This window comes from Equus przewalskii, chromosome 27, assembly GCF_037783145.1.
Source record: "Equus przewalskii isolate Varuska chromosome 27, EquPr2, whole genome shotgun sequence".
Lineage (NCBI taxonomy): Eukaryota > Metazoa > Chordata > Mammalia > Perissodactyla > Equidae > Equus > Equus przewalskii.
The window spans coordinates 11,765,849-11,787,348 of NC_091857.1; the positions used below are offsets into that span (position 1 = coordinate 11,765,849).

At 33.5% G+C, this 21,500-nt stretch overlaps 1 protein-coding gene across 36 annotated transcripts in view; it reads right to left on the minus strand.

Annotated features, from left to right (window-relative positions):
* The window catches only part of ROBO2 (roundabout guidance receptor 2), a 1,565,981-nt gene that overhangs the window by 109,905 nt on the left and 1,434,576 nt on the right, over nt 1–21,500 (minus strand). For 18 of the 36 annotated variants that reach the window (XM_070597556.1, XM_070597584.1, XM_070597583.1 and 15 more), the window contains 2 exons: nt 15,582–15,709; nt 11,061–11,072 (listed from right to left, as the gene is read on the minus strand). In XM_070597556.1, the coding sequence (XP_070453657.1) occupies nt 11,061–11,072; nt 15,582–15,709 (140 nt within the window). The remainder of the gene's footprint in view (nt 1–11,060; nt 11,073–15,581; nt 15,710–21,500) is intronic. The other 18 variants (XM_070597586.1, XM_070597587.1, XM_070597572.1 and 15 more) reach the window with 1 other exon arrangement.

Below are 21,500 nucleotides of genomic sequence, written 5' to 3' on the forward strand. Positions count from 1 at the left end.
TTTTCAACATGGCATAATGTTCATAAAATCATAATTTTATGTTTTTCCTGAATAATTGCTTTATTATTAAAGTAGCATAAGCCTATGATCTTTCTCTTTCTGTGCTACCTATAAATACAACCTTTCTTAAGTATACTTAGTATACTTATTTCAAGTCATTCTTTATCAAAGATCGACAGTGCTTTTTCTATTGCTTGTCATTGCAATGCTTGTGTATTATTCTCCTCAGTGTAGCATTTTGGCTTCAATCAACTGGCCCAAACTAGCTCCAGCATTTCAGCAGACCAGCCTACTTCCAATCACTCACATACGTATTTGCTTGTTCTTAGGGTTAACCCCTCTTGATATCTATTATCCTTTGATCCACCTTGTCAACAATGATTAACCTGAACACACTCCAATCTTGTTCTTTTCTTGTGTTCTTTCCACTTTAAGGTACTTGTCTTTGCTTACATTCCCTTATTTCTCTACTTTTTCCCCTGCCTATGTGTCTTGCTTCCTCAATTCACTTGTAAGCTCTTATTGGTGTGGGGTGCTGTGTACCAATTTTCATTGAAATAGTGTCTTTATTTGGCCTGGAAAAACCCCAAATAGTGAACACTAAATGAATGTGTTGGAATAGAAAATTAAAAAATAATAATAATAATTCTTGATCAAAAACAAATACTCAGTGTTTTTCCCATCTCATCCTACCTGAAGGATATGACATATTTCCATCAGTGATAGTGACACATTATTGTAGTAATTTGGGTGGAGGGACATCAAAGAAAACATGCTGTTTGAGAAAATCTCCTAACTGATTCTGATATGTCCCTCTGTAGAGAATGGCCCCTACCCCAGATTTTATGACCCAAAGACTATAAATGAGTAGCTATCATCCCAGAGTGAACAAAAATAATGTAGAAAAATATAAGCATGTGGAACAACCAACTCTAGAAGTTCCTGCAAAAAGTTAGTTAATAAGTTTACCATAACCAACAAGAAACAGATAATAAGAAGTCACTTCATTAAAATGCAATATAGAACAGGAGTAAGAGATGAATGTTCACTCAGTTTATAATCAGAATAGATTGGCTTATAATTGATAAATGATTGTTTCTTCAACTTATTTAATTCCCTTTAATTTTTACTATTTAACACTTCACTAGATTTCAAAAGAATTTCTGCTAATAATATTGGAAATGCACAATGTCATAAAATATTTGATTTGAAGCTTATTAACACATAATTCATCTTAGAGGAAGAAATGCATTTATAATGGAAAACATAATTTAGGGATATAGGGTTTAAAATGATCATTTTTATAAAGCCCATTTAATCATATTTTATTCATTTGTCACTATTTTTGAGGAGTACAAATGATCAAATTGCTAAATAATCTACCTTTCCAATTAACCATTTTCTTACTGAGTCCGTGCCAATAACTCTTCTAGATGAGTGATATGTTTTCTTTCTCATCCAGTACCTTACTTCTAGGTAATATTAAAAAGTCTTATTCCATGATAAAAACCAATGTGTATACATTTTCTTTCAATAATCTAATATCTGCTTTTTCAATGTCAAAATGAAAAAGTAAAAGTACTAAATGGTTTACTGCTTTCATAAATATGGAAAGGAAAGTAAGTGGTCAAAGAGAATAGAATGACTATAATAAATTACAATCCTTAGATTCTTCATCTATTTAAAGTTTGTATTCTACTCTCCACCTATGAGAAGTCTCACATGTACAAATTGCATTCAATCCTTGTATGAGTAAATATGCATTGCAATTATGCAGCTATTGCTCCCTACATTTTTTAACCACTCTTATGGAATTTATTGATTGTGGGAAGACTAATTTTTGAGGGCTCATGTAATATCTAAAACTCTAAAAGTTACTCCTAGTTATTCAAACTCTGATGAATAAATTAGGCCATGAAGTTAGACAAATGTTTTATATAGTATGACCTTCTGAATTGTGACTTTCTAAATAAGAAGTGGCCTTCTAAACTGACATGTATAGAAGGGTGAAGGCAATTCTAAAGAAGGCCAAAGATACTGAGTTTTGATGATAAGAGTGACATACACACAAAAAAGTATGCATATATTTTGTGATGGTGGTTAAAACCATTTTCTTCAATTTATAGTCAAACATAATATGCTCCTCCCTGAAAATAAACAATGTAAATGTCAAAATTAAATAATTCTACGATTATCTAGAGTAGATAGAATGCCTTTGAAAAGAGTAAAGTCATTTGGTTCAAAATACCTTGCATTTTTGGATGTCATAGGCAAGCATATAAAAACAGTGGTATAATAAACAGCTATACGCACATAGCCATTTTGTACTTGGCCTTAACTTTCTTTTAAGACAACATATTATTGGAAAACACCACAGTAATAAGTTTGTGATAGAAATGAATTCAGATGTTGGTTGACACTTTAGCTCATAATACTATTTAATTATTTTAAGTAAACATTTACTGGTTTTATTTTGTGCTATGTTCTAAGCGTACTAAGGTCTCTGTCCTCTGGAACTCACCACCTACTAGAGGAAACTCACATGAAAACAATCAAGCATGATACAACATGATGAACGTATTGTAACACAGGATGTCCCACCATTACGAGGAGAGTAACTTGGCTCCCTCTGTCTCCAACAGTTGAGGAAAGCATTGAGAGAGAAAAGGAGAGAGCAAGAGATTGATTTGTTCCTTTGAGATTAAGTAGGCAAGGAAAGAAGGGTGGGAGGTTGTTCCTCATTGAGGGAAAACGCGCGCATTATGTTAGAGATATGAGTTTCCCAGACCGCACCAATGCACTAACATTCACCTGGCTTCATTGCCACCTTTAGCAATCCAGGTTGGTCTGTTAAACTGAAGATTACGTTGGTGGCAACCTGGATTTTTCTACTGGCTTTAGCAAGTCCAATTTAATCCTGTAATGGTATTAAATATTTCTACATTGCAATAAGGGTAATAGTTTACTCATAAAGTAACTAAGTTGGATATGTTTATAGAGGATTTTAAATTTTATTATATTTCAGTTTACTAAAATAGATCTCATTTCAATTATAGGTGAGTACAGGAAATCATGTAACTATAATGAAATCATTCTGAGACTCAACATGCAAGTTTCATAGAATTTTTGAGTTCTGCAAAAGTTATAAATTGAGAACTCTCTAGAAAATCTGTCAAAATTTTAAACAAATTCTGAATTAGAAATCACATTTTGCCATATTATTCTGTCTTTTACCAATAGTAACTTTGCTTTTTCTACTTGCTTTCCTGACTAAAATACTGAGAATAAAATAATAAAATTTTGTTTTCTTTAAGGCATAGTCAATTCTCAAAGAAACTACTATCAACTTAAAACTAATGAATTTTTAAATAAGTCAATATCTATGTTATTCTTTCAAAAAATCTCATTTTTCACCAGCAGAAAGAGAATAGTTGAAAGAGTCGTGAAAAAATCCTCTCAAAATCCTAAATTGGGAAACCTAGCCTTCTCATATCGAGGGTAGAAGGGATTGCAAATGTGGGGGTGAGGAGGGGAAATCTATAGCTTAAAAAAGAATGGCTCTTCAAGTAAATGGTGAGACAAGACATCCATTTTCACTCACTTAACCTGTCAAGTTGCCAGAAATGTCATGTCAGCACTCCAGCTAAACCACAAAGGCTGATCACATCCCATTATCTCATTTTTTTAGAAGAAGATTGCATGAAGATGCCAATCAGAAAAAAAAAAGGAAGAAAACTTGCAACCAAGGAACAAATGTACTGATGCTGGAGGGCTGCTTAGTTAACGGAATTTTAATACGCAACTGCAATGTTTCTTAATAACATTAATTACACGCTTAGTAAGGCACCATCCTAATTCATTAGTGCCTTCTTTTTGTTGTATTTTATCTCCTACTAGCAGAATGGGGACTATGCGATTGGTCTGTTACCATTAATGTAGCTTAATCTTTTTATAGCACTATTTAAAGCTGCTTGCATAAACATTTTCTAGGCAAGTACTACCTATGTATGCATATGTGTGTATTAATTAGCTGCACCAACATTTAGTGTGCCCCTACCACGTGTAAGTGTTATGCTAGACTTAGAGGTAGGAGAAAGATAAATACAACAATGTATTTACTGACAAAGAGTTAATAGTTTTGTAGGGCAGATGAAAATAATATCTCCAATAAATCTGGGAAGCAATGCTTGCCATAGGAGAGATTTAAAAAGACATTCAGATACATTTTAACTCAAATTTAATTTAATTTGGTAGTTTATATATTTTTAATGAATCTAATTATATAGTATTCTCTTGAGTGACATTTAACGTGTTTACATAAGTAGTGTAGTAATTCAAATGTCATGCATAATATTTAAGTATAATGTACATCATAATATATATTTTACAGTATATATATGTATCATGATATCTCTGTCTACAAATTACTATAACTTATAAAAGCGAAAATCTTGACTTTCTTAGATGGTGTGACTAAAATGTTAATGCTATTTCTTTCTGGCAATAGCTGGTGAAATCTCTTAATACTAATCTCATAATACTGTTTTGAGCCAGAGTATTTATATCATCCTGATATTTTATATTTATAGTACTTTAATTTTAGCTACTAAGTTAACATACTTAGTGTTTACTTTATTCTTATTTTGGTAGATTCAAAAATTAGTGAGTATATAAAATTTTGGGTATTTAGGCTAAGATAACAGAGTAGAGGCTTACTGCTTTACTTTCCTCTGTTGAATACAACAAAAGAAATAAATAATATGGAAAAACTACCATAGACCCGAACCACAATCTGTGAAGTATCCCTGCCAAACATAGTCAGGTCGGGAGGAAAGTGAGGAAGCAGGATGAACACGAACCAGCCGCAATCCGCAATCCTCTATCAATACCGATTTCACTAAAATTATCTGTCAACATTGTAAGAGCCCACTCCATGATCCTTTGATGGGAAGAATGCGATTTAGAGTTAAGAGAGAGACTTGGAATATATGAGACATTGTAGATAACCAGCTAAAATTCAGAAGTCAGAGGAGAAGGTATTGAAGGAAAGAAAAAGTCAAGCCTACTGTGAATGGCAAAATTTCAAGGTGGCCCCCATGACCTTCACTTCCTGGAGTTACTCCCACAATTATGTGATGTTATGTGACAGAAGGGATTTTGCAGATGTCGTTAAGGTCACTAATCAGTTGACCTTAATATAGGGAGAGTATTCAAGTGGGCCTAACTTCATCACATGAGACCTTTCAATCAGGGAATTTTCTCTGGCTGATAGTGGAATGGGGAGTCAGAGAGGTACAAAGCAAAGGACGTGAAGGATTCAACAGACCACTGCTGATGTCGGAGGTTGTGGTGGCCATGAACAAAGGCTGGCAGCCAACAAGGAAATGAGGACTTCAATCCTACAACCACAAAGAATTTAGTTCTGCCAAAGACCTGAGTGAATTTTGAAGTGGATTGTTCTGGAAAGTCTCCAGAGAAGAGCTCACCTTGGTCAACACCTTGATTTTAGTCTGTGAGATGGCTAAGGAGAGGACCCAGTTGAGCCTGTTTGGACTTCTGACCTGTAGAACTGTGGCCTAATAAATGGTTGCTGTTTAAGTTGCTCAGTTTTGTTACGCAGCAGTAGAAAACTAATACACCTAAAACCATCTTCATTATGAAGCAGGAGGTATGAAGGGAGATGAGGAAGGAGTCTCATATGGAATACAGAAAGCTAGTAATTTAAAGAGATTTGCTGTGTATCACCAGGGTCACTAGCATATAGAAAAGAAAATAACATGTTTTTTGATAAAATATTTAAGACAACAGTCCAAGTAGAGGTTACCAAATGACCCTGAAATTCCCCACTTTCTCTTCTCCAAACTTGCAAACCCTAGTCTTCAGCAGTTAATTAGATGATTAATAATCAGATAGAGACTAAAACAGGATGTAAATAAAACAAAATAAAACAAATTATACCTTCATTTCTTATTTAATTAATGACAGAGAAGAACATAATCAATTAATCAAAGAGAGATAAAGAGTCTGTATCTTCCAAGAATTACCCAGAGAAAAACAGAAATACTTTAGAATAAACAGTTTTCCATAGACTAAATGAAATTATATACAATAGGGCCTCTCCTTAGAAACAGAAACAAACAAAAACACTGAAAAAGGGGTAAAGGGGCTTAAAGACAAGTGGAAATGAAGACTTTCCTGAGCAAGGAAATGAATGAAAGAGAAAATTAATTTAAAGGAATAAAATACATTTTGGAAAAAGAAAAAATGATCATTGTAATTGAAAAAGTTAGGGAGATGGTAAATAGGCATTAAGAAATCATACAATATGAAATAAAAAGGACGACTTCAAAATTATTACAAAGTTAAAAAATACGGAATTCAGACAAAGAAAAGTCAAAAAAACTGATGTATTCAAAGAAAAGTGTGACAGAAAAAATATTCAAAGATAAAACAGAAGAAAATATTCTTGAAATAGAGTAAATTAATGCATGAATCTGCAGATTTGAGGGGCTTGTTGTCAGAGGAGTGTCAGATACAAGGTGATCAGGACCAAGATCTCATCCAGCAATGTTATGGAAGAAGAGACTATATTGGTATTCAAATAGTAAAAGGGCAGCCCAGCCAAGAATAAAAATATTCTGTAAGCCTCAGACTTCACTACAGCACCATTCAATACCAAGACAATTGAACATTTTCACTAATGTCTCAACAAAAAAGGATGACCCGATCATTTTATATCCACCCTCCAAGTTAAAGGCAACGAACAGACACTGTCAAACACACAAGGCCCTTCCAAAAGAATCAAGTCCGTGGCTAAAACCAGTCAAGCATGAGAAGTAACTAGAGCTTGTTTTTCACTTTAAAAATTAGCATTAGCTTAAGATATTTTAAATATTTCACATTATGGGAACTCTGTTGGAATATACAGGACAAAATAGAATGCATTTTGTTTTTACCTACTATTTAATCAAAACGTGGAGCAATGAAAACAGTGATGCTTAATAAAAATTAAGTGGTACTCTGCCTAAAGCAGCTCATTAGCGCAGGTGCAGGAAACATTAAGCCCTTGTAGGAGGGAGGTGATTACCCCAGGTCACGGGGAAACAGCTTGTCCAAAGCAGAAAGTCTGCAGGGAATGAAAGCATGGGTTTCCTTGCAAGACACACTCAGGATGCCTTTTGCAGAAAAGTGGATTTTGACATGAAAGGATTCACACATACTTTCCAATTAAAAAAAAACCCTGGAATACTTCCACTATTAACTTCAATTATAGGCAGCACATTAAATTTTCCAGATTTCAAGGTGGGGTGGAGAGTGGTTGAGTCGAAAATATCAGTTGCATTTTTCTTTAAGTAATTAATATAATTCTGCTTTAGAATTTGCCCTGAATGAACTTTTCAACCACTCACTTTTTATTGGATCTCTTGGCAGCCTCAACGCTTCAGAGCATGCTGTAACAAAACTCCACTTCAACCCAAAACAGAACTTTCTAAAATGAGGATGTATTTAATTTTGTGTTTAAATCAATAAAAGATTGAAAAAATGTGTCCCTATAGATTTCTGTTTAGAATAGTGGCTGCTTCTTTCAAATAACAATAATAAAAGATGGGAATTTTGCCAAAGAATATACATTTCTCAATACTAATAAACTCTCATGTGGCCAATTATATTCTTCCATCAAAAGAAAACTTACTTTTGACTCAGTAAATTAGGAAATATTTAGAAGTTCCATAAAGTTGTGTATTGTCAGTTTGTTTGGATATTTTAAACAAGTTTCACCTGATATACTCAGTTTTTAGTTTCCATACTGGAGGCAATCAGCATCTAGCATATGGTACACAAGACACAAAACGGACAAGGGCTCAGCTTCACAGGCAAGGCAGCTGGTAGATTTGACAGCTCTTTTCCAAATTACTCATGATGTTTTGAGTTGCTGCTAGGAAAAAATGTGTTGCCCATCTCCAAAATAGATGTTCTTTTTTATTTTTAAGCTTGGGAAAGACTTCCAAAAGAAAATAAGACAGATGGGTATAGGAAGCAAGATATTTATCCCTATTTAGACCATTTTCTTTGTCAGTTCCCACATCATAAGAATTTTCCAAATAAACAAATGAATATTTCAGCATTCACTGTTAACTATGCCCTGTTGCTTTGCTTCTCAAATAAAGAATGCCTTTGGGACAGTATGGAAAAAGTCTAAACCGCAGAAAGGACTGGGGGATTTTTAATTATCAAAGTGGCATTTGTCTAGATTTTGTGGTAACCAGAAACATGGAAGTTGGATTAAAGGGTTCTTTTTGAGATGGTGCAGATGAGTAAGTGAAATCTGTGAAATACTTTCCTCCACTGGCAAGTATGTGATTGTCTGCTTTCAGTAAAATTTCCCACACTTCCTATCCTCTAAATTAATAGTTGTTCTTACACTCTCAGAATTACAGGCCAGAAGGTGTTTATTCTAACCGTGAATTGTATAGACTTAGAAATTCTTTAACTGAAAATGCAGCTCATAAGAGCCACCCTTTTAAACAAAACTCCCAGTTTGGGAGTTTGTAATGATTTCTAAATGGGCTTTCCACACAGACTAAGACGTTTCATCTGGTATGTAATGTAGTGATTGGTTTCTGAATCTAGAAATATTACAGAATCCACAGACATTTCTAATTTTCTTTCAAAAGACTTAGATAAGTTCTACTCCTGAATTTTCTCTAAATTTTATATACCTGGCATGTATTTCTTCACCTAATTTATACTGAAATTAAAAGTTGGATTTTCTTCCCTTTTTATGGCTTCTATTTTGTAGAATACCCTTAATGCTATTGCTAAGAGCTTCAAAGTGGAAAACCTTGTGTTTTAGTCCACTAACAAATATTAATATTAATGTAATTTTCTATTATTTGAATATTTAATTTTTCTTCATTTTACTTGATTTATACTTTCTGACATTACAATAAAAGTTGACGTATCTGTAATTCCTGAATTAAAATTGTTATAGAAAGTTAAAGTGAAGAAAAACAGACTAATTTTCTCATTATCAATCTCTTCTTTGGTGATCCAATAAAAGCATATCCAACATTCAGTTTCCAAAATTAATAGTAGTTGTCAAGTTTAAAGTACAGTTCTTCATATGTCTGAACATTGTCATAAGTCATTTGTGATAGATTTATGAAATGACAGACTTTCCCAGAATAAAGTACAATGTGTCAAGAAGCTATTGTTTAGCTCCAGTCCAATGGGAATTTAAGAAATCATTTCAAACAAATATAGAAAACAGAAATAACCTTTAAAATGCCTTGTAGATGACAAATACTTCTAAATACTCTGTGTTCATCACATTTCTAATCAATGTATTTTTTATGAGTATTAAATATATCGGAAATTATTAATATATTTTTCTATGTTCTGGGAACTTGTGAAATAATACAAATCAAGTGGTCAAAGTTTATTGGCATAAGCTCTCCATATATGAAGATCTATAAATGTGAACTTTCCCGTTAATTTGCAAAGTTATTATCTTATTCTTTCCCATTCACTTCTTAATTTTAGATTTCATACCCTAGATATGTAAAGTTATCATTAATATGAATTCTTACAAATACAAAAAATAAGGCTTAAACATTATAAGATATTATTCAATTTTCTAGCATCAATTCTCAAAAGCATGATCAATTTAATAATTGTGTGTCAAGAAAAAACAGTCAACAGATTATGTTCAAGTTAATTGTAAGCCATAACTGTACTTCAAAAATATTACAATGTGAAATAATGTATGTCTCAAAAACCAGGAATATGTTAACCAATGTTGGCATACAAAATGTTTTCACATATATGATGAATCTTGAACCCAATTCGTTCCTACAGCAGCTTTGATAACTCAGCATTATTCTCTTCATTTTATGGACAAAGTCACTGAGATTCAGGAATATTAACCGGCAAAGACAGTACTGCTCAGAAACAGCAGAGCATAAATTCAGATTGGGAAACCACCTGTATTTTGTACACTATCCATGTAAGAATACACTACATAAAAATAAAGTTTGTTAACATTTCAACCAATGGGAAAAAAATCTTACGAGTTTGGGCCAATATACATCAAATGTCAGCAATGTCAAGCCAGTATATTAAGAAAGCTTTTGAAGTTAGATGGACCATTTATAAAGTTGTGTCAAATTGAATAACTTATTACCATGTCTCTTGGTATATTAAATAAGTAATGCACTAAATTTATTTATTCGTTCACCCACCCATCCATTTATGCATCCATCTATTCATTTACTTATAACACAATTACCAAGATTTCTTTTATTTAAACACATTTATCAGTAGGTTAAGCTAAACTTTAAAAGAGATGCAGAAAGGTTATTAAATCAAGGAATTTAAAAAGATTATATCTTCCAAACATTTACAAATATTTACACTTAAAGTATGGCAAGCACAAGCTAACTTCAAGTTTGCAAAGCCAAATGAAGGATGAGACATATTAAAATCACAAACCTTTCATGCCAAAGAACACAGCTCATCCCTCCCTTCTCCTTTTAGTGTGAGCATCTCCTTACAATAACTTGAGGCATTCTGCTAAATTTTGTTTAAATAGGCATGCAGATAATAAGTATGCAGCAGTTAAGAATACCCTTAAAAAGCGAGGACTCCAAGCAGCTTAGAATAAAAGAAGTGCATAAAGTAATAGAATTTCTTAATTTAGTTCATAATCCTTTATCTTAAGTCATAGCAAACATAACTAATAATTGATTATTTTAAACATATAAGAAAAAAGGAAGTATTGGTTTTTTCTCCAAGAAAAGTTAGCAGTTTATAATATTAATCATTCACATATTCTTTTACATGAATATTGTTACCTACTCACTGTTAAGTAGCAAAAGTCACCACAAAATGGTTTATCAAAGTGATGGAAAGATCAGGAGCAACTTTTACAGCAGACAGTCCCTCAAGCAACGTTTTAATATGGGCGAATAAATAAATTTCATTCCGTCAAATCCTACTATGCATGAGTTATGAAGCATTGTACAGAGCCATGCTAAATGGATAGAAGGATGGCTACTTACCAACAGGGCGAGCTGTAGACATTACAATGGTGTGGTGAGAACATAAAAAAGAAATTAAAAAAAAAGAAAGAAAAGAAAATTATCAGAATGCATGATGTGTAATGTTACAACAAAATATGGACAGCAGAGTGATTTCAGTCTCATAATTCAAGTACGAACAGGATGCCTGAGTTTGATAAAACTGAAAATTATAAATATAATTCTAAGAACATAATTATTTTGCATCCCAGGGTTAACTATAAGCAATGTGAGAAATATTTTATTTAAGTCTGATTGTCATCACTCACTATAATCATTATTTCAAAAATCTTTTGTCTTTTGAGAGTTAAACAGCCTTGTGTTACCCGAAAGCTAAGAACCTGATGAATATAACTATTCAAGTCACAGACTAGCAAATGTCGTATCAGTAAAAGAAGGCCTCACAGTCTGATTTAAATAGCAATTGGATTTTAAGCATGGTTAGTCACAACCATTACAAGGACTTCAGAAAAGCCCCTGACGCTGCTTTTCAGCCAGTAATAAGTTAAGATCACATCACTTTTCATCCGTGGACAGGGTGGATGAAAATATAACAAATAGGTTGAAACATCCTTAGAGATTTCAACTGAGTAGCTCCCTAACTACTGTTAAGCTTTTTTCTTTTTTTGGCAGAGGGCAGGAAACAATGACTGACAAGTTGATTCTTGTTCACACTGAGAATGGCTTTCAAACTGCTGCTTCAACAAATTATTATTTTTTTTATTATACCATAAGTTTCAATCACTAAACTCAGTGGTAATAGGCTGCCCTTGTTATTAATGCACAGAAATTGTAAGGGACACACACGGGCTTAATGATACTCTCTTTAAAAAGAAGAATGCCAAATCAATTTAGAGAGCAAACCACTTTACATAAAAGCAGTGGACAAATGTAGAACATATGGTCCCATTAGTCAAATGAAGAAGAAACATATTTAGCAGAATTTGAACTTTTTGAAATCTTACATTCAAAATATAAATTTATTCAACCAAGAAGCGTTTTCACCCATATCCCAGTGGATAAAGTGCTAGTTTGTACATAACGTGACTCTGGAACTTATGGATAGTTGTCTTGTTGGACATAATGAGATAGATAGAGCCACTGAAGTCATATTTACAGGCATTCATTCGCTCAACAAGTACATCATGAGACTAGCTTTATGCAATCTCTGAAACAATACTGAAGTTGCCTCTATACGAGATTTGTGGTCTTATCATATTATTCACAAATAAAAGGGGAGATTAAGACAATTCAAAGAAGAATAAAGCAATTATAACAGCACTATGAAAACTCCAGCTTAGTGACACTCTACTGTTTCCTACAGTCTGTGGTGTGTTCACCACAGCAACAGAAAGAGAAGTAAGTTGCCCAACGGACGACAATTTCTTTCTTTTTGTGTGTGTGGGGAGCACACAAACATAACTACCAAGAACAAGACAACAGACTAACATCATAAAGTTGTGCCTTATTCTAACTGACAAGATTTCCCTTAATTTTGCCAATATCCAGTAGAAAAAGATTTGTGTCTTTCATTTTTGAATTTGCATTTTTCAGGTGCCACCGCAAACTGAATCTCAAACATAATGTTTCCTTTAGAAACAAAAGGGCATTTTGAGTCTATGATGTTAAAGAGAGAAAAAGAATAAACCATAGTGAGAAGTCATGTTTTAAAGAAATAAACCATATTTCTCTTTCACTTAGTCTAGGGTAATTCCAAAAAAATTAAGGCTTTATTGCCATAGAAGCAAAATAGTTTTTACAATGAAGGTAATTTATGCCAAGCCAATTTGAGCAACTGAAAAACGGAAAAAAATTATGTTTACAAATATACAGTTTGTCTTAACTCATTTTGGAACCATTTTTAAAAGTTCTATTAGATTGTGAATTATTTGATTAGAATATAAATGCTAGGTGGTTTATTGCCTAGCATTCTTTCTTTCTAATTTTATGTTTGTTTACTCAGCAAAGGGAGCTATTTGATGTTAAGCTTAATTTTATAGTCTATTTTCACCATATTTTTGAACTGGAAAACAATTGAGTAAATCTCTCTTTCAGATTTTAACTATAAAACTCCTTTTCCTTTTCCCCAATTGGCTAAAGTGTACAGCATGATAAAATTTTATCAGAAATATCACAATAAAACTTCTTATCTTTGTTATATAGCAACATTTCATCAAGAAAAAAACCAGCAGGTGGAGGTTTTCAAAATCAGCAAATTAAACTAAACTGTGTCTCTGCATTAAATGGATGAAAATGAATGTGGCCTCTTGGGTCAGATGACCCTGTTCTAATAACACAATCCAGGGAAGGGCTGAACATTTCATTTATGTGCATAGAAAATTGAGGACAGAAAAAATGTCGTAGATAATATGCTCTTTTCCAGTTAACCTCTTAGCAAGAAAAATACCGACTACTTTTCCTAATGGTAGAAAACATTTTTAAACAATATTTTACCCCACACTATTGTATTATGGAGGGTTTTTTTTTAACCCTGTTTTTGAGGTTTCAGTCTTAGATGAGTGATAAATACATACGACACAGATTAAACTCTCTAATCCATCTACAGGACACAGATTAGGGGAGACATCATTTAAGGTTTACTGATTTAAAAAAAAAATCCTATTAAAAACAACTCTTTCTATTAGTTTTGTAAGTTAGCTGCAGACATGCCATGCATGAAGAGCATGCTTTGTTAAATGAAATGTTAAACCTGAAACTTTCAACAAATTATGAAAACAATTAGCTGGGAAAGATTTTAAAGCAAACAGAACACTTCAAGTCTCATTCATCCAAGCATTCAAGTATAAAAGGACCCTGCAGCTTCTACAAACAAACAACTCCTCACATTTTCTCCCCATTTGTTTAGTCAGCAAATATTTTTTGAATGGATCATTTACTTGGTTCGTTGTTTATTTTTTTTTCCTTTCACTTCAGAAAAAACAAACAAACAAACTTTGGGGGAAATTTGGTCAAGGGAATTGCTTGTGCAAGGGGCTGCCTGGATAAAAGCAAACAAATATATATAACTTTATATAATCACCTACAGAGAGTGGAGGTTAAATATAGTAAAAAAGTTTACAAAGGCTATCAGATGATCACATATCATCAGTATAGATATCGATTAGTGTATGATCACAGCTTTTTAAGATCTGTTAACTAATGAGGAATGAAAATGTTTTTAAGCAACTAGCTTGCCAATTTTGTCTAAATTTGTTTTGTATCTGAGTTCACACTAGAACATCTGGATGGGGGGGAAAGGACTAGGTGGAATAGGAATGGAGTGATTGAGAAGTATGGAAATCATCAATATTTTTCCAGGCATCCAGAATACATGTCTCTTAATAGTTAACCTAGAGGAAGATGGCATTTTTTAATAATTTGATGTCCAAATCATAGATCTGGCAAAAGTCATTTTTCTTGCCAAATGGAGGACCAACCTGAGAATCCCTGACACATTTCTCGCCAATCCAAATTCCTCCAAACCTTTCTCCTAATCTTATGGAAACTTCTGGGAGCAAAGCTGCACAAGGCTAAGAGGTATAACTAAATAGGGTGAGATGAACTCAGATCTGGATGAAAACATGCAGCCAACCTCCTATTACGAGGGATGAAAGGAGATGGCATCAGTTAGGGTAGTGGAAGTAAGGTTCAAAGACTGAGCAAGGGATGCGCTTGCTGTCTCTGTCTGAAGTCCTGTGAGTGTAAACGATGCCACGGGTAATGTCTACTTGGCAAGAGTAAGTGTTGCAGTCTGCATGGTGCTACTTGGTACCCTGGGCTATATAATTTACTCATGTGGATCAACATGCACCACCAGGAAGACAGTTAATTCATTCTAGCTCATTGTAGGGTTAAGTAATCCTTTCTTTCATGTATAAGCAATTCCAGGGAGTCTATAAATGAACATTATTCCATGACTGAGAAAGTGCATGACACCCAGAAAGTAAAAGTTATTACAGAAGCAGCACTGACTATTTCAATTATTTAAGGCCAATAGACTTCACAAATTACTCTTTAGATCAGATTTTCTCAATGTGGGAGCTCCTTTGTATCCATCTTTCACCTTTGGAAGCAGGGTTAGCTTTTTTCAGATTGCTTTTTTGAGTGCTGAAATAAAAAAGAATTTCAAAACAGTACTCCTAGCATAAAGTGACAAGTTAGTAAACAGAAAACAGAGTACCTTTGAAACCAGTGACATTTAAATAGTTCAAAGCAATGGAAATGTAAATGATTAGTGTAAATCTTTTCTATTTTTAAGATTTACTTTTAAATCATATTAGCTATTATTTATTAAATGAAAACTAATCACTTCAAATGATCATCCCTTTGAACACAAATTTGAAAGTAATTTTATTCCAATTAATAATAGAGAGAACACAAAATCTAGGCATTTTAATATAATAATAAAACAGTAAGCTATTATTTTGATTGTGAGTTCACTTAACAATTTAACCAAATATTAGTCTGTTATTTCAATTATATTTCACATCTTAAGTCTCTTACCTCGGACTGTGAGCGTAGCAGACGCTTCCACTTTTCCAACCCGATTCTCAGCAATACACAGGTAGGTGCCTTCATCAGTACTCACGGCCTTTTTAATTCTCAGTGTGTAATCATCTTTGATGTCATACCTGTGTAGAACATGAATTGGTTTTATTAAATAACATTGGTTGTATTTAGATAACACTAAATATTCTTTTTCATATTTCTCTTTTTATACTATATTTTACCTAAAACAAAACTCACACTCATACAATGACAGGCCATAAAGTGCAATTGTTTAGATTAAAGGCATTGCTAATAGGATCACTAATTTCATATCTGATCTCCAGCTGCTTATCAATTACCTATATTTTATGTATGTATGCAACTCTTAACACATCTAACTATCAAAGGCATTATTAAAACTTTAATTTTTTTGGTAGTTCTTAGATAGTTTCTTGGTGAGTTACCTTCTATCATTTTGTAAGTTACATGCATTCAAATATATGATTTATATTTTTAGGCATCTGGAATACAAAGGAGCTGAAATACGTTAAACAAGAACATTTTTCTCTTATTTGTTGGCAAAATGACAAAATAGACATTGGTTAAAAGAATTAAGAAAGCGTAATGATTTTTTAAAGTAGCAATATTAACTCTTAAAAGATTACCATGCCTTGGAGGGATTCCTGGAAATACACATCCTCAGCTCTTTCTCACACATTTATTGTTTCACATCTATTTTGTTTTTTTGAGGAAGATCAGCCCTGAGCTAACTACTGCCAGTCCTCCTCTTTTTGCTGAGGAAGCCTGGCCCTGAGCTAACATCCGTGCCCATCTTCCTCTGCTTTATATGTGGGACGCCTACCACAGCATGGTGTGCCAAGCGGTGCCCTGTCTGCACCCGGGATCCGAACCGGCAAACCCCAGGCCGCCGAGAAGCGGAACGTGCGAACTTAATTGCCGCGCCACCAGGTCAGCCCCTCACATCTATTTTTTTGATAAGTAGATGAACAGACTAGTTCAGAAAAAATTCTAAAATTTTCACATGAATATTTTGAAGTACTTGCATAAGAATACACTCTTATTAGATTCCAAGAAATTACAATTACAAACAAAATAATGAAGCTATTATCTTTTCTTATCTGATCTTTCCTCTTGATTTTCTCATGATGGTCTTTGTTATTTCACACACACATTTTTGCAACAGCTTCTGAATGATCACATTGTCTCTCTTCCTCCTACATACCACACAGTTAAATTCGTATTTCCAAAATATTACTTTAATCGGTTCTATCTGCTCACAACTAGCTATGATTTTCTATTGCTTTTAGGACAAAAACAAACATTTTAGGCTTGCCTTGATGACTACCATAATCAGATTCTTCTACTTTTGGCTTTAGCTACAGGAATAACAACACAGCTTAACTTTATTACAGGATTTAATGATACTTCTGCTTTAAAGAAGTTTGCCTGGCAAAAAGCAATGTCTATAAACCAATCATACCAAATAAACTTAACCATCCACGCTTCTCTGTCTTCTAGTTACGGTGGTTACATTTCTGTCTGCATGTTTTGGGTTAAACTTCTGCTGATTTACAATGTCGTAAGTCTTTAGGAAAGCCTTATCCACTGCTCTTTTTGGAAGCTATCCCTTACTATACCAGAAAACTATGATTACTCTCTCCTCCAAACTTACGGCTACACCAATCATTCTGCACTTGTGTGATGTTTTCTATTCTTCTCTATTTTGATGAAGGCAAAGATCCTGTCTGTTGCACTCACTGCCATTTCCACAGCCCCCAACAAAGAGCTTTTAACATGCAGTAGCACAACCAGCGGTTAAGATCACACACTCTGGGAGCCAATGACCAGAGTTTTAATCGTAGGCTCTACCTCCTCCTAGGCTTGTAATGGTGGGCAAGATCATTTCTCTGGGTCTTAATTCCCTCATTAGCTAAATGGTGCTAATAATAACACCTATCTCAGGGAGTAGATGTGAGCTTTAAAGGAGACATTGTGTATAAAGTGTGTAAAACTGGCACACAGAAAGCACAATACAGGTTAGCTATTTTTATTACACCTACTAGGAGCTCAAGAAATATTGGTTGAACAGATGATGAATATCCTGTTTCTTGCTGATATAAGGATGAACCAAATGTGAATGATGGCAAGGCTGCACCATTGTCATATTTAACTCTTAGGGCTCCCTTATGGGCTATATTTACAGTTTAGTGCAAGTACTGGGTTCTGATGCATAAAGGAGTAACAGTACACAGAAATGTTCTCTGCTTAACTCTGTCGATTAAAAAAGTGAGAAATAATTATTTTGATGATGGCTTCAGAAACGTTGCTGGTGATATATTCAAAGTCTAACAAGAATAATCTTCCCTACAGTTGGCTTATGCTCTGCATGACATGCTTAGCTCTAAGATACAAACATTGAATAAAAATAATGCATTTTGCAGGCATTTCTAATTTATCTCAAGAAACTGAATTCTGGCCATGGCTTTGTCATTGGTTCTTGTTTGACTTTAGGGAAGTCTCTTCAGCGCTCTCTGAGTTTTCCCAGAAGCCAAAAGGGGGGAAGATAAACCTGATGGTCTAAAGTCCTTTCTGGATCATCACTCTAAGTTAATAAAAGATACTTAAATTGTACATTATTTCTGATTTGTCACTGAAGAACAAAAAATCAGAAATTGTATATTGTCTCCCAGTTAAAAAAAAGATTCATACACATTAGTGCATAGCATCCTCTAAATCAGACGCTGTCATTTTACAGGTAAGGAAGCTGATTCTTAGTCAAGTGAAATGATTCACTCAAAGTCATTTTACTACTAAAGAGAAAAGCCAGAATTCAAACCTCAAACCCTGACTCTCAACCTGGCACTTTTCCTGCTCTGTGAGTACCCCTTCTTCACAGTGAAATACCTAGTTTAATTTTTAAATGCTAACTTAAGACATAAAAGCCACATTATCTACATTATTTGGATAAAAATATAATTTCACATTCAGCAAACAGTTATAACTTCTGGCAAAATTTTACTTCAGATTAGATAAATTCATCATATAGGCAACAAGACACGGGATACATACAATGTGAGAGCCATTTATATCTTACTTTAGTAAAAAAAAAAGTGTTTAATTAAAAATTGCAGATTACATAATATTCAAACCCCAAATAAGCCTGAAATATGACTTGCTGAGATTTCTTATGTTTTTGTAAGGAGCATGAAAGAAAACTAAAAACAGAAATTTAAAACACTGCACCATATATTAAGTATCATCATATATTATGTATCACCATATATATGTTATATATCATCATACATTATAAAATATGATACAGTATTCACATATATACTTTTTTAAGTTGGCTTTTGTTTATTAAGAGTTCCCTGATCAAGGATACAAATAATTGTGCGTTCTACTCTATGATTGTAAGCTTTGTTTCCATAGGAAAAATAAAAAATGAAATATTGCTTGGGAGGAATAAATTGAGTTCATCTTAGCTACTAATAAAATAGCATACCACTTAAAGATACTAAGCCATTACAAGCAAATAGTAAATCTACATTTTTTCTAACTATAGAACAGGATTTCAGATACAGGTCGAAAAACTCTGGATAAAGATAATGATCTGGCGGTATGGAGATTCTTGTTGGAATACTTAATAGGGTTCCAACTAGGTACAGAGCACATCTACGCAGGTAATGTGCCCATTTGCAATGAAACAGGTAAGCTTTGGAGTAGAGAGAAGTTTTGGGCGATAATTTTTAATGCTCTTGCATATAAAGTGCATAGCATGGCTTATAGGAATTAGTAGATGCCCATTTAGCATTGTCTCACTTCAATTTCCCCTTGAAGAGCACTGAAATTTGAGATTATAATGAAGATTTAATTATTTTATTTAATAAATACTTATGGCATGTCTCCTGAATGCCAGGCACTGCCTTAAAAGTTGGGGATGCATGCCTTCATAGAGCTTCGAGCCTAGTGAAATGATTTTCGGCTGGAAGGGATGAGGGTAGATCAGAACTACCTCTAAGACTTTCTCCAGCCAGGAGACACATTTCCTCAGTCCCAAGATTTGATATGCACACATTTCTGAGGACCAAGCTGTCTTTTCCCAATTAGAAATACCTCCTTCAGTACACTAGTCCGGCTGGGTCACATCACACAGGAGTGTTGAATTTAAAAACAAACAAAAACAAACAGACTTTGAGGATTCTCAGATATTGGGGTGCTCAGAATCTTTTTAGAAGATCTTCAACATATGATAAGACAAGCATTTCTTCCAGGAGTTTCTACTAATGCTACTACTCCTTGTACCAACCAGAAAAGTATACTCTTTCTCCTGCAAGACAGACTTTTGAATTTTGGCTTTCCCATGATTTATCTCATTTTTAGTTCAATTATTTCTAACAACAACAACCTGTATAATGTAATAGCAGTTATATAATCTAAGGGTTTTTAAGGAGAGTGAAAAGCATCGATACAAATTCAGTGACTAATATACCTAAGTAGACTTATGTCATTCCACTGTTTGAAATGATCTAATGGTTTCTCATTCAAACACCTAGAATAAAACCTATTTATATGGTCTTTAAGGTTTTAGATAATCTGTTCCTTGCCTATCTGTCCAACTTCATGTTCACCCTCTTCTAATCACATGGTCCTTCTTTTCCTTGTTTAACATCACTACTTCGTTACCACTGTGTCTTTGTACTACTGTTGCAACTTCATGGAATGCTCTTCCCCTACATTTCCCATTGCTGATCCTTCTTGACTTTCAAGATAACCCAAATAATCCCTCAAATTTCTCTTTCCTGTTCAAATAATGTGAACTAGCTTTCTGCCCATCAGTTACTTTTAAATTACTTTTATTTCCTTTTATTTTTTGTTTTCAAATTTCTTTTGTTACTTTTGATACTTTTTATCTTCTTTAAAGCACATAGCTCTATCCAATTTTTGGTTTGCCTGTTTATTATCTTTCTAAAACCGTATGTGCTCCATGCAACAAGAAGTGGTTCTTTCTTGTTCCAAACTATATACCTCAAGCCCCACCACACAGCACCTGAGATCTTTGATGTGCTTAATGAAAACTTATTGAATGAACAATGAACCACCCAACAAGTGCTTGAAATTCTTCTGTAGTTCTTTAACAGCACGGTTACTAGTAAAGTAATTGTACAAGAACTGAAAGATTAACTAATTTGAAATATACCACTCTATTATATCAAGAAACAAAGTAATGTTGTTAGGTTTAATCACCAGAAGTTGGCTCTGAAATGTAGGTTAAATTGACATAGACATAATACTGTAAATCTAAGAACTCAGGATATTTAATACATAATTACTTATTCTTTAATTTATCCTCATAGAAATTCTGGTAGGTAAGGAGGAAAGATATTCTTTCCTTCATTTTAAAAATTAGAAAATTTAGGCATACAAAATTTAACATGGAAACAAACCACATAACTTGTTCTTACACTTTTATAAAATATGGTGTGGCAGAATCTGGGATATTTTGTTCAATTTTACTCCCTGTTTATGAAGAAAAGAATTGCAGACATAACTGGAAAAGATACACACCTGAATTTGAACTCTTCATGTGTAAAAATAATAACTTCAAAAGAATATTACTTAAGTCTAAAAAACCAGGAAGAACATGAATCAGTGAACGTGGAAATATTCAGCAAATCCCAAAATATCAATATTAGAGGAGAACACTTGAAACCTAAATAAAATACCTCTGAGATAAAAGGAATAAAAAAACTATGTAATTATTTTTTAAAAAAGGAAATTGGTTATTCCAAGAAACTAGCAGATTATAAATTCCGAGACATGGCAAAGAATTGAAAAATTATTGAGCCTAGTCTAATGTCCTAATTTTAAGATTAGAAAAATAGCACTTTGTTATCCAGAGCCCTGGCATTC